At 40.9% G+C, this 13,993-nt stretch overlaps 2 protein-coding genes across 4 annotated transcripts in view; both read right to left on the bottom strand.

Annotated features, from left to right (window-relative positions):
* Positions 1–7,509, bottom strand: part of igf2bp2a (insulin-like growth factor 2 mRNA binding protein 2a) — a 41,584-nt gene extending 34,075 nt beyond the window's left edge. The window contains exons 1-2 of the mRNA XM_028392916.1: positions 6,921–7,509; positions 5,692–5,752 (exon numbers count right to left, since the gene is read on the bottom strand). Coding sequence (XP_028248717.1) covers positions 5,692–5,752; positions 6,921–7,095 — 236 coding nt within the window. The 5' untranslated portion in view covers positions 7,096–7,509. The remainder of the gene's footprint in view (positions 1–5,691; positions 5,753–6,920) is intronic.
* Positions 7,510–9,005: 1,496 nt separating this feature from the next.
* tra2b (transformer 2 beta homolog) lies at positions 9,006–13,204 on the bottom strand. 3 transcript variants are annotated; one of them, XM_028393990.1, is made up of 9 exons: positions 13,067–13,201; positions 11,965–12,191; positions 11,474–11,619; positions 11,168–11,330; positions 10,889–11,077; positions 10,680–10,795; positions 10,389–10,520; positions 10,236–10,306; positions 9,006–10,147 (listed from the first exon to the last, which is right to left on the bottom strand). In XM_028393990.1, the coding sequence occupies exons 4-9, from the start codon at positions 11,198–11,200 to the stop codon at positions 10,137–10,139; spliced, it is 552 nt and encodes a 183-aa protein (XP_028249791.1). In that variant the 5' UTR covers positions 11,201–11,330; positions 11,474–11,619; positions 11,965–12,191; positions 13,067–13,201; the 3' UTR covers positions 9,006–10,136. The 3 variants fall into 3 exon arrangements, with proteins under 3 accessions (XP_028249791.1, XP_028249789.1, XP_028249790.1); XM_028393988.1 differs by lacking the exon at positions 11,965–12,191 and having other exon boundaries at positions 13,067–13,204; XM_028393989.1 differs by lacking the exon at positions 11,965–12,191 and having other exon boundaries at positions 10,236–10,303; positions 13,067–13,204.
* Positions 13,205–13,993: the final 789 nt, after the last annotated feature.

Here is a 13,993-nt window from a genome sequence, read left to right as displayed (position 1 = left end):
GTTTGCAAATTTGGAGAAAATATGTCTGTCATAATGCTGGGTATATTTTGGTATGTTTTTGCCCCTTTGTAGTCATGTTTTCTCCCATGGTTGTTTTGCATCTCTTCAGAGTAGTTTTGTGTTTCCATGTGGCCTACTAGGAAACATTAACTACCTGGTTGATGGAGTAGTCGGTCTATAATATTAATAAGCCTTTAATAGGTAATCACCTCCTCTGAGAAATACGTGCCGCCCGGGGACACCAGTCTGGCACCGTCCCCACTTTAAAAGTAAAGTAAGAAGCAGGGAAAGGTCCAACAGTTTAAGGAGACCATTTGACCTGGGCGAAGCTTCAGTTTGACAACATTCCCAGCTCACGGCTCTAAGCCAGCAGCACAGACTCTCCTCTACATGTTCGGCCCCTGGCTCTCTCCATATCACGCTCTGATTGGCTCCTTGTGAGTTTTCACCTGTTCTAAACCCATCAGAGCTCTAAAGTTGTACCGTGGTAGCGGTTTTATATGGTGATGATATGGGACAAGGACGGAGTCTGCCTGTGTGAGAAATGCCACCTGCTGTGCGCCTCAGCTGCCCACCCCACGACGGACACCACACCCTTCATCGACCCCACTGAGAGAGGTCCAGCACCCTGAACGCTGAGAAACACTACACTCCACATCCGGCATAGTGTCATCCTCGAGCTGTGCGTGAACATGTCTACATGTGAATAACCCCCACCACCAACAACTATTATATTCAGACACACACACACAGCAAACTAAGCAACAGGGGGACATTGAAAAGGAAGGGGAGACAGAGCAGCTGTTACAACTTCAAATTACTCCCCCCTCCCAAAAAAAGAACTTGGATACACAGTCTGCTGCTCATAATCATGATTTATAATTCATTAAATATTCACTTCCAGCACTTTTAAGATTCCACCAATTCATCAAACTCTGCTTAGCAAAACAACATCCTCAGACATCTGCTCAGAACAATATCAATAGGAGCTGCATAACAGGGAGGTGTGTCACTGAGTATATTACATATACAACTTAAAAAATAATAATAAATTCAGTGCCGACAGAGTGCGGGAATGCCTCTTTTTTCTTTAATTTTCTGCAAACAGAAGCTGACATCAGCAAGTCAATGACAATATATGGTCAGGGACATTCAGCGTTAAGAAAAATGACTACGGTAGTTTCAGTTTAAAGAGGATTCGAAGCTCTCATCTCTAATCAATGAGGGTTTTGTTTGCTTCCAGTCTCTCTTTTACTCTAATCATTCAGTGTTTGTTGAGGCTAATGGTGAGGTCATAATAAAAAAATGCTGACGCTGCCGAAGAATAGACTCCTGTTTGGATGTCACCGAGTATCAGGTGAATCCATTTCTGAGTAGTGAACAGCTCTGTTTTTATTTCTAGTATGTTTCAGCGGCTTAGTCAGAGACTATAAGTCACAGCCACGCCTTCCACGCCTCCTCACTACCAAGAGTCATCCAGCTGATTATTTAAATCCTGGTTGTAGTGAGCGAAATGCTGCAAACACACATTAGTCATGCAACAGGTTGCAGTGGAAAGCGAATGACAGCATCCTCAGAAGTGAATGTGTGAAGACGCTGCTGTGATACACATGCAAGTGCCTGTTGCAAAAAAAAATGGTGTTTCCAGCTCTCGGGAGCTTAAGAAGCAATCCTATAAGTCTGATAGACACACAATGAATTTACAATTCTCTCACATCTGATGTCAGTGCTCCCTTAAGCTATGTACTCAGCTGCACTGGCAAAGTCTGTTATCACTACAAGAGAAAAATATATACTACGACTACACGTTCATGAGAAAGTCAATAATTGCCATACAAATTTCACAGCGTTGAAGAAGTGCTACATTTAGCTTGACACTATTTTAGCACTAAATAGTGCTAATGAGGACCAATCTTATCTGGACAAAGGGATCACTCATAAAAAGAAATGTCAGTCTGCTTTTCTTCATAGTTCAAATTAAAAGAACAGAAAGTGAAGACAAGTGTGAGACACCTCCATTAAACAGATGCTGGAGCCCTCCAGGTGAAATGAGGAGTCAGGAGGAGGCCTCAGCGGATGTGGTCGTGCAGGAGAGCAGCGCCTCCTGCTATCACTCCAGACCAAACCGGAGCCTGAATCGGAGAGCTTCCCCTTCACCCAGGATCAACTGGGGAGTATTAATGGATTCGGAGTGGATCAACTGATGGCTATCGTATTTCGCTGTTTTGACTCAGTGTGCACTGACAACCCCAACACACACATCTGCATGGGCACCACTGTGGGGCAATGCTGATGTTTACACTCATGTGTTGGTTGATTGGTTCAAATAAAAAGTTCACTTTATAGAACAACAACAAGGTGGATACGTTTAATATTTACACAGAAGGCACAGATCGGCTCACTACCTGTTTATAGTGTAGTAAAGAGCAACTCAAGAGTTCAATCACAACTTTATTGCCTCTTTATTTAAGTCAAAGGTGTGGGGAGATAATTAGGACGAGAAACATTTGCTTTTGTATCAGTCAACTCACAGGTAAACAAACCAGAGCAGGAGGTTGACTTTAATTGTGTTTATTCCACAACAACACTGTCTTCCAAGCTAAATACTAATAACTGACTATTGATCAGACTTGTTGGCCTAAGCTCACATTTTGTCCACACATACACCTCCTGTTTTATAGCCGAGCAACACTGCATATCAACTATGGAGAACCGATATCAATTAACACCACAAGTCCTGCTCAGCTTCCTTCCAAGCAAAGTCTCTGCCCCGCTTCACAAGGAAAAATAATAAGGATCAGAAAATGCTGCTTTTTATGAATACTTTTGTAAAAACAAGCCACCATTAAAACCACACAGGAGCAAACAATGAATGATATATATTTTAAGTAAGCAAACTTAATTCTCTAATCAAAGTCATTTTTATTCCAATCAAATTAGGGGCAAACAAATTAAATAATATTAATAGACAAAGTAATTCTGCTTATAACATACACAAACATTTTTCTGCTGTTTCAGGTAATCTGATTTGTGGATTATTTTCTGAACAACCATAATTCTACAATTATATTTCAAATAAAATAAAAACAATTGTAACTTTTACACACAACACATTAAAATAATTAATTGTTTCAGCACAATTATACATTATAACTAACCTAGATTGTTAAGACATTGTTTTAGATACATCCAAACATCCTTTAAAGTTAAATTAAAGCTGATAATATTTTTTAAAAAGTCTCTTTTAAATAGGACTAAAAACCTCCAAGTAATTATTCAGTATTTTTTAGACAGTGAGCTTTAACTGTCTTTAAAACTTTATATGTAAAAGTTTATATCTGCTGGTGCACCTGAATTTCAAAGATAACACAATTATATTTTGTGATAAATATGACATCCAAACCACAACAATTCACTGTTTTATCTTTTTCTAGATGAATGCAAACTGCGTTTAAGGAGGCCTGGTTCTTCACATGTTTATCTCATTATCAAACAAAACGTTTCTACAAAGACAGAATTGTAATTAATCTGATCCTTTGTCCTTAAACAGACACAATCTAATTGTTAATCCTTACGTGCCTGTTACACACTAAAGACATTACAAAACAAAGATGAATTATATAAACAAACTGTAAAGAGCAGCTGAAACTATAACAGCCTCAGAAACCCAAGAAATGCCAGCAGGCCTGAAGCTCATACAGCTTTGTAAATGAGTAAAAAACTGATGACTAAGCCACTCCTCACACTTAGTCTAACTACACATGTGATAAATTTAAAATCAAATCCAATCACTTTATTATTGGGGAAAAAAGGTTTAGAAAATATCTTAAATAAAGGAATATAAATTGAATATTCTGGGCGGTTTTGGGGTGGGGTGTATTTTAAAATAATAATTCAATATCAGTATCTGAGCTCAATTAAAATAGCATATTAAAAACATTTGCATCTCACAAATTTGAATCTTTTATAAGGATTAAATGTTAAAATGCAAGATTCAAATTAGCATTGTCATTGAATTAAATTAATATGAATGTTTCTTCTAAATAATAATAAAGTTTTAATTTAATTAAATCCTCTACGTGGAAAACTATAATCCCTTAAAAACAAATAATGTTAAGTTATACGTCCACATGTGTACTTCTCGCTCGCTCTGTTTCAAAATGAGCACCTGTACGTGCCTCGCTCATGTGGACCTCACTGACATGGCGCAGATTTCGCTTTAAGGCCTCCTCAGAACGTGCAGGCGAGTCCAGCAGCTGCACACGCCGCCGATTGGACACATGCAGGCACATGTATGGACATTTGCTGCATCTGATTCCGCCTATAGCCGTGCAGCGTGCAGTGGGCCATCATGGCAGCCATTATGAGGCTCTCCCAACATTGCCATGGCCTACGTGCACATTAACTGTGGGGAGTGGCGCAGGGCTTTCTACACCATGTTGCGCCTTCAAGCTTTGAAAAAACACGCCTTCAGATTCACGCCAGAAAGCGAGGAAATAACACAGCAGCTCGATCACCACGCGTTTATAAACGTATGCTGCTTAATTTACAGTAGTGCACGATAGAAAAAATAATACTGAAAAAGCATGAGCTGTAATGCAGTAAACGTGTAGCCTGCACTACAGGGGGAGGACTAGGCTGGAAACGCATAAAGTATGGGTCACCGTTCCTCCACAAGGGGCTTGAATATTTACCTTTCTGTCACGCAACCTAGTCTTTCCCTATAGCCACAGCATTGCTGTGAAAATGGGTGGATCTATACGTGTCGAGGGAGTGTACAGGCGGAACAATGTGCCACAAACCTCTGTCTTACTCATGCGTTACGAACAGAAAAACACTGCTTTTGCAAAATAAAATATAACAATTATTTCCAGGCTCGAGATTATTTTTGCAAGTGATTGTAAACTGCGTGGATACAAAAGGCACAAAGGCACAGAGCAGTAGTAAAGCTACGTGGATGTGGAGCTAAGGGGGGAGCGACCTATAGAATCCCTCCAACTCCCCGCCTTCCTCACACACACACACACACACAGTCCTTCACATACATCCTCACACATGCATACATCAGAGAGGAGGCACAGCTGATTGGTATGCAACTCATCGTGCATTGCAGTGTTACAGTCAATAATGAAACCTAACTTTATCGCCTACATAGTAAAACAAATAAGCTGGCGGGGAAACACGTTTGTAAACATTAGTCTATATAAAAGTTTGATTGCAGCCCATATGTTCGATTCAATTTAATCCATGTATGCACTGCGTATGTGTGTGTGTGTGTGTGTCCATGTTTTACAGTGGGATAGGCCTCACTGCAGATCACGCGATATGGCAGCAGCCACCGTGTGTTCTGCGGATGTTGGGACTAAAGTGTTTTTGTCGCTTTATTTTCTTTTGTTTAATCACCACACAATCACAATCCCATCGCCAAGAAGACAAACAACAACATTTAGACACAAAAAACGCACGCAGCAGCAGAGAAAAAGAGGAAAATCTGGCTTGCTATATTTCACAGCGGAAGCCTACAGGTCACACAGTCTGCCAGTGGGGCACAGTATAGGCGTATGATACAATGTGTGTGTATGTGAGGCAGTGTGTGTGTGTGTGTGTGTAAGAGAGAGAGAGAGAGAGGGAGAATGCGTGTGTGTGTGTGTGTGTGTGTGTGTGTGTGTGTGTGTCAGACTGTAGGCCTACCTTAGTTTTTTGGGAACAGAGTAGTCTACCTCTATCACCTTTCCGTGTAATTCAACTTTACCTGTAGGGACGAAAATGGATAGTGTAACGTTAGCTGTGTCATAAAAGTAACAATGCACGCTGGCAGGCCTACACACACACACACACACCACTTTGAATCACTTCACCAAGTAGGTGCGTCCCCATTCAAACAGCCAACCCATACAAAAAGTACTGTGCATGGGCGCGCTGTGCGCACGGCGGAGGATAAGCTGTTAGCCTACATATGTTTACATTAACCTAAAGCGCAGTGTGGGTAACAATCCATGGTATCGGCGCCATAACAAAAACAAAAAAACAAAAATGAAGCATGATAAGCTTATATAGTAGTATGGGGGAGAAAATGGGCAGCCATGCTTTCCACTCCCACAACCCTTCACACTGCATATTTTTTCTGCTCCCAGTAAAGAATGCATCATCAAAGAAGAGATGCTTTGAAAGGACTTTCTATCGTAGGTAGGTGTTTCTTAATTCTCCGTGTTGTTCCAGTGAACAGCTGAATTTGAAGCGCTCCTGCTCGGCGAGCCTTCCACACGGCTTTTTCGTTACTATTGAGTGGCCTGGCGCAGCACGGAATTAGCGTCTCACCTCGTCCCCCCTCAGCTACCTGTTTATTAGCTCTTTCCTCTGGACCCCCATGACCCACCTCCAAGACACCTCGTAAAAACATACCCAGACACCAGAGGAATATGGATTTGACAAGTTTTCCGCGGTTGCTTCGCTCTCCTCTCTTCAATAAAATCAAGATAAAAAATAAGTGAAAAATAATTATGCCTACCCGAACCATCAGACCATCCCATACATTCCAGCGGGTGATTGCAAAGTAGCGCCCCGCACTATCGGAATCTCCAAAATATAGGTTATTGTGCGTGTTAATTACGTTACGACGACTCGTGTTTTCTTTAGGCTAACGGGCAGTAAAGCCCCGAGTGTGTCCTGTGATCGATAATTTATCCAATTTTTGCTGGAGCGTGCATGACTGAGCGTTCATCTAAAAAAAACTCTGATGGCACACGGATGTGATCGTACAACACTGTCCCGAGCAAAGAAGAGAAATAACACACAAGCAATGATTAATATTTCACATTTCGGACACCCTGATCTTTATTGTGTGTTTCTTGCAGTTTGACTCCTCCGCGTGAAATTTCCACTGTCAACCCAGCAGCATCACTTATCAAATCCACACTTACCAGAAAGAGTCTCTATAGCCTTTATGGCCGAGTTCTGATCGGGGAAGTCCACAAAAGCATAGCCGGATTTCAGTAGGACCTGGTCGGTCACTGGCAGCTTCCTTTCCCCAAAGAGCTGCTTCAAGTCCTCGACAGTGACCGAAGGACTTAAATTCCCAACATATAGTTTGTTCATGATCTGAAAAGGAAAAGTCTCGAAGGGGTGTCAGATCTTTTTGAGAGAGTAGCGATTTTCAAAGAAGTAGAAAAATTAAAATTAAAAATTAAAAATAAAAATAAAAAAAATCTGCTGGGATTTAAAAAAAAAAAAAAACCGCAGCAATTAACCCCCCAGGATATTCCTATAAGCTAAAGGCGACCCCCCAGCACCAACTCTGGCCCTGGTCAAACTCTTTTTAACAGGGACTGGGGGGAGAGAGGAGAGAAAAAAAAGTGTCGTTACGACGCTACTCTGGAGCCAACAAGCACCGCCTCTAAATAAAATCTCCCTTAAAAATCACAAGGAAAAATGTTTGGAGGTGCATGTGGTGGGATCACCGCTGCTCCTCCAGCGTGGAAAGTGCAGCAGGGTATGAAAGTGGCATGATGATCACTGGGTACATTCAGCAAAGGGATGGGCTTAAAGGAGGCAGAGGGGTTATTTCATCAAATCATAATAAGGGCCGTGCCTTGGGTCCCTCCAGGCTGGGGGTGGGAGGGAAGAGAGTGAGAAAGAGCTACTGTGTGGAAAATCAAGTCGTTGTCACTGTAATTGTCGACTCAGTGTCACTGATCCCCACAGTTTGCCTTTTATGTATTCATGAGCAACACAGAAATATGGATGTATGTGGGTCCGATCATCTCCACGGGCACCTGTTTGACCCTAATAACATATTGAGATAATAATATTTATGTTTAGGTGCAATAACAAAATGAACACCATTGTTTAAAGCAATACAGAAAGTGAAACCTTGCAGCAGCCATTTTTTTGTAGGCCTGTTTGTGCAGAAATAACAGTGAAACAGGCTAAAGCCCGGAGCCTCCATGAGTCACTTTATTAAAGGTGATGGCACCTACACCTTTAAATGCAAATCCAAAATGTCAATGAAACACATTTATACTATAGATTGGTGGCTTTCTGAGAGGAGGGCCCCTCCATGTAGTGTTACTCCGCCAGCCTGAGCTCACACCCCAGGCTACAGAAATCCTTCTTTTTTGTGTGGTGGTGTAAATGGGTGTGTTTGCAAGGGGAGTACAAAGTAATGCGGCTTTCAAACAAAAGCTGAAATGTCAGTGAAACGCTCTGTAGCGGGCTGCAAGCGTGCATGGATGTGTAGTCTTATACCTTCCACTAGTTACCAAGGGGGAGGGAGGGAGGGAGGAGGAGCCTTCACCCTTTAGCAATTGAGTGTTTCTGCATGTGACTTGCCTGTTGCCTTGGAACATTACTGCCACCCTACTGTAGTGGAGAGAGTGTCAGCAGCAGGAGTGACCATTCCTTGCCTTGTTTACGTCAGTGTGTGTGATCAGAGGAATGTCCAAACTGTGCCCCGTTTACAAAACAGTTCTTTCCCGGTGACATGCTAACACATTTGCTGCCAGTCTGATCACACAAATGAGTGATCCATTCATTCCAAAACTCATCATTCACTTCGTGGGTGTATGTGTAAAATTATAAATTCATGATACATCATCACTACTGTAACCAGCAGTACACACTCTGCAGGGTTCTGACACATTTCTTTCTTATATGTTACACCCAATTAGGTCAGCATAGGGACGAATCATGCAACCAAAATTATTTCCACTTTGAAAGGGAAATGAACAGTGACTGGAAAGGGACGTGTGACGTTTTGGGGAACATAGACTGAACTGCTGACCAAAACAAGCAACACACCTACATGTGGATTTGTGGTTCAACAGGGAAATAATAATTCATTTTTCCAAGGTGTGGTCAGCCATGTCTGCTCACTGGTCTGTTCCATTTTTACACTATATGGAAAAACATATTTAGGTTAACATGTTTTATTAACTGTTAAATTAACTCTTGTGATTCAAGCATCAAATGATTCATCTGAAAGACACAGAAATCACAGAGACGTTCAATTCAATTAAAAAAAAAAACTTTATTTGTCCCAATGAGGCAATTAACTGTTGATCAGCCAAACACAGGTAATAAATAAACCACAGATAAAACATACTGTTAGAAAAGGGCAGCAGACAAAGGGAGCAATCAAACTACAGTGAATACATCCCCTGTGATGTTGTGCAATGAAGCACAAAGTAACCACTTACTCAACAATACAATGAACTGACAGTTTAACTGCTTTCTTTTCAGATATCCTGCACTCATTTGGGAAATGTATATAAACATATGATCAAGAAAACTTGGACAATATTTTAAGACATTTTAATTTGATCAATGTTACTTCAAATGAAAGCCAATAAGTTCCTGTTTAATTTACAGTTTCTCTAATATGCTGATTTATCCTTAAGGTTTTCTGTTGCATACACTTTTAAACGTAGATAACCAGTATTTAACAGCTTCTTCTTAAGCTTTTCCCCAAGCATCTAGCAAATACTGAGAAACAAGAGACTCCAACCAGACAAGCAGTTTTCGATGTACTGTTATTTTTGTCATGGTAGCAGTAAGAGTTTTAGAGGCTTTTGACCAGCAGGGGTAGATGTTGGACTTCAGTCCAGCAACGTTTGTTTTATCATGTGGTAAATTTAAACTTGGTGGAATTACCTTGATTCTAACAAGGCTGTTTAGCTGCATAGATTCTCAAAGATTTATTCACTATCAACACATTTCACTCATATAGTTATGCGAGATGATAGATTTCCTTTCCAAACACACACTCTACAAAATTCTGCAGAACTGACCTCCTAATGCAAGCGATACAGCATGTATTAACATGTAGAACTGCTGTATGGAAGGACATCTCCCTTTTAACTTGTTCAAAGATTAATTTGCACTCAAAATGTACACAACGGAAAAAACATAGGTAACATTACACAGATTTTGCCAATATATTTAAAAATAAAAACACAAGGTCGTTGCCTTACAGATGAAGTCAGTGTACTACAAACAGAAGAATGATGATCACCTGAAGAAACGAGATCTGCTCTGAATTCAATCATATCACTCATGATATGAGAGCACCCACAGACGCACACATCACTCAGACACTTCCTGTCTGCGTTTGGGAAGAAGCAGGAATTTGATGGAAACGATCAATATCGACCTGTGAAACACAACAGGAGTCATTATACAAATATCCACACAGCGCAGTTTGTTGGATCATCTGATAAAGTCAGAAAAAAAGGACTTACGAGGAGAGTAAGACCGTGATCTTGAACGGGACCTGTAAGACCCTCTGTAGTACGGTGAGGGAGATCGCCTTCTAAAACAACACAAACCATTTAGTCTCTGTCACCTTCAATGGAGCATAAAATAACAGGAAACAAACCGAGTAAGGCACTCACCTATATGATCTGTAGTATTCCCTGTCGTCATAGCGATCGTAGCCTCCTCTGTCATAGCCGCGATCGTATCCACGGTCATAGTCTCGTGAATAGCGTCGAGGACCACTGGGACCACCTCCACCTCCTCCACCGCTACACACACAACAACACAAAATTAGTAATTAAAAAAAACTCACACCAGCTTCTTGCAAACTTCATAAGAATCTCTTTGAGAGATTAGCTTAGTTAGTCCTACACATCATAACTGTGTTTTACTACAACATACATGCCAATAAGCATTAGATGGCTTACTATGTGGGGCGTCCCATGTAGATTCCAGGGGTTGGAGTGTGAGGTCTTTTTGTGATGGAGAAGTCCACCCTGATTCTGCGACCGTCCAGCTCCATGCCATTGGCTCGTTCCTTTGCCTGTTGAATAAATATAAGTTCAATCTACAGATCTTGGGAAAACTTTCAAAGAACAGGTCTGACCAATGCTTTTGTTGGCTCATATTTTTATACCTCTTTAGCGTCATCTGTGTTCTCAAAATAAACAAAGGCAAAGCCCCTGGACCGTCTTGACTGTTGGTCATACACGATAGAGACATCCGCCAGGGGGCCATATTTGGAGAAGACTTCCCTCAGATCCCTCTCTGTGGTGTACAAGCTCAGACCAAACACGCCCAGGCAGCAGTTCGGATCAGGATTAGCCTGCAGTTTTAGAGATAGCAGAGATTACCATTTTAGATTTCATTCAGAATTTAGCAATCTTTTTTATATTAAAGCTCAACGAGCACTTACGCGGTTGCCAATATGCCTGCGGCGATCAGACATTGGGGAGTGGCTATGGCTTCTGCGGCGTCGCTCTCCACTGTAGGACCTACTGCGAGAACGGCGACGATAGGACCGCGAGCGGGAGCGAGAACGGCTGTAATGTCTGCGTGACCCACGGTAGGAATGTGACCTGTGGAGAGAGAAACAATGGTTATTATATTTAATATTTACCTGCTTTCCAAGGCACCTCCAAGCACCTTCATAATCACTCTGTAAATTGGTAGGGAGGAGTTACACTGTTGGGTCTAAAAATGTATATCTATTTTCACTCACCCGGATTTTGACCTGGACCGAGAACGAGACTTGGAGCGGGACTGGTGGGAGCCATCCTTTGAGTGAGCAGGCGACTGAGCAGGGGAACGGCTGGCCGACTTTCCAGAACCCCGTGGACTCACGCTCCTGGAAGCGGAGCGAGACTCCTGAAGGGGCCACACACACCAACACACACATTATTAACACCTGTGCAGCAATAAATAGGCAAATGTACCATAATATTTCTATATATGAATTAATCTATCCTGTGAAGAGTACAGAAAAAAAGAGAATTTATTGTGAATCACAAATGCAGGTTAATATTTTGTGTAGACATGGATACTATAACATCAGTATGATTACACTATAAATAAATATAATTGTCATCAGGGTGTAAACAATGTGATTTGTCAGTTGTGAAATAAAGTTGCAATGATTTAAACTGTGTTGTATTCAATAACAAGAACATGCACGCATTTGACAAAAACCAGAAATTTACTTAGCGCAGTGACCTTATCCAGATTACTTCCTTAACTTCTTTTCTGTAACTTCATTACTTCACATTATTCTTCTTTCTTCAATTTCTTATTTCTTCTTACTTCCCCATCTCACACACTGCCCATACTTCTTCCCTCGTCATGTTTTAGCATGCATTCAAAAATTCAGCTTCACACATCTGAGCTTCATATTATTCAAAATAAAGTGGACTTCTTCCGCATTTTCTTCGTCCAACCTTAACCTTTATGAAAAAGAAAAGGATGAAGAATATATGACCTTTAAGGCACCACAGTGTACATCAAACCACGAATTGTGAAAACTTTACACTCATTAAAACCCACTACCTGTACCTCCAATTCTTTTCCAATAAATACTGGTTAAAGATAAAACAAAGGACCTCAGGATGCAGCTGCCACTCATTTGTACTGACTTACTGTATCACTTAAAATCTGAAAGGCCAACCTTGTTTTTTTTTTTAAGAGATGCGCAGGTGCACACAAATAATATACATGCAACAGTAACCCATATATTATACACTATAATAGGCTGGTAGCATAAAATATGGGGTTATTAACCCAGTGTATTACAACAGCAAGCACACTGTGGTGAGAACCATGCGGTTTTGATATTTTGCCTCTCAGATACAAAAGAAACTCTCTACACTCAAAGTTATTAACTATAAGGAATGATACTATATGATAAAATCTACCAAATGTTTCTCATTTAACAGGTATATGCGGATCGGACTTCTAGGACGCCTTATACTGATATGCTTAGACAGGCCTTTATTTGGCTGAGCACGCTAGATGCGGACTTACAAACAGTATAATAACGGATTTAGACATTAGCCAGCCCACTGAGTTGGGGATAAAGTAGCGTGCCTTCACATTCTGACTGTATATTAGTCAATCAAATGGCACTTTTCGGTGTTATAAAGCAGTGGATATGTGATCACTTTCGATATTGGAGCTAGCTAACAGCCAAAGCTAGGCTTCGCAGCATTAGCAACCACAATGTAGCCGTTAATCGTCACATTTCAAATTGCGTAGAAGCGAATCATTTCATTTCGTTCAGAGCATAGAGAGTTACAAATAAGGACACAAAATTCATACGTACCCGGCCTTTGTCATTATCGCTCATTTTAACAGAAGGCGAATATAATAAAACGACAGCTTATATTCTTGCCCGGTGCTAATGAGCTAAGCTAACCACAACCTGCGGCGCGCGTGTGTGCCTGTAAACCGTTGGTCCCTCCCACCGGTTTCCGGTCGATGAGCGTCAGCAGCCGTCAGCCGGTTTGCGCGAGGCAGGAGGCGCAGACAGCGCTGCGCTGGAGCACCAGGTCCGCTGTGTTGTCAGTATGTTTATTTTGTCGTTGTTTGTAGTTGTAGAGGCTTTTCTCTACACAAAGCGTGGCTGTTGTTTGCTGGTGGAGCCAAAAGAGTTTATTCAGTAAGTTAAAGTTTATTTTAACACTTTCCGAGTAGAATGCACCTTTTGTCGTTTAAGCATTGTACGATGATTCAGAAATCAAGCTCCTCACGGCAGCAGGAATGAGATCATTCTAAACATGTGCTATTATTTGGAGTACTGGTGTGTATCGTTTTGTTTATCATAGTTTTCTGTTATATTACAACAGGTGATATAACATATTAGTGTGTAGGCCTACATATCATGAACTTCAAAACACCTTGGTTTGGTTAACAAATAGCTGTCTTTTAGTAGTATTTAAGTATATTAAGTTTTTTATTAAACATTCCTACTGATGGTGATTAAAGATTATATCAGTAATAACTCCATTGAATTGTGTTTATCTAATTGCAGAATTGAATGTTATTGTTACATTTATATAAATGGTAAAAACATCAACACACAAAGAGCTTCAGCGCTGCCTTTATTTTAGATTAAAAGATTTAAACAGTGTTGTTATCCATCAACAATGGTTTACAGGTTTTCTATTACCCAAATTTCCCTGAGGGACCTTCCCAAAGGGATTAATAAAGTATTCTATTCTATTCTATTCTAGGTTGTGATAAATGGATT

Source organism: Parambassis ranga, chromosome 21, assembly GCF_900634625.1.
Source record: "Parambassis ranga chromosome 21, fParRan2.1, whole genome shotgun sequence".
In the NCBI taxonomy this organism is placed as follows: Eukaryota; Metazoa; Chordata; class Actinopteri; family Ambassidae; genus Parambassis; species Parambassis ranga.
Note: the sequence above shows the minus strand (reverse complement) of the source record. Positions and strands in the feature narration are given on the sequence as shown.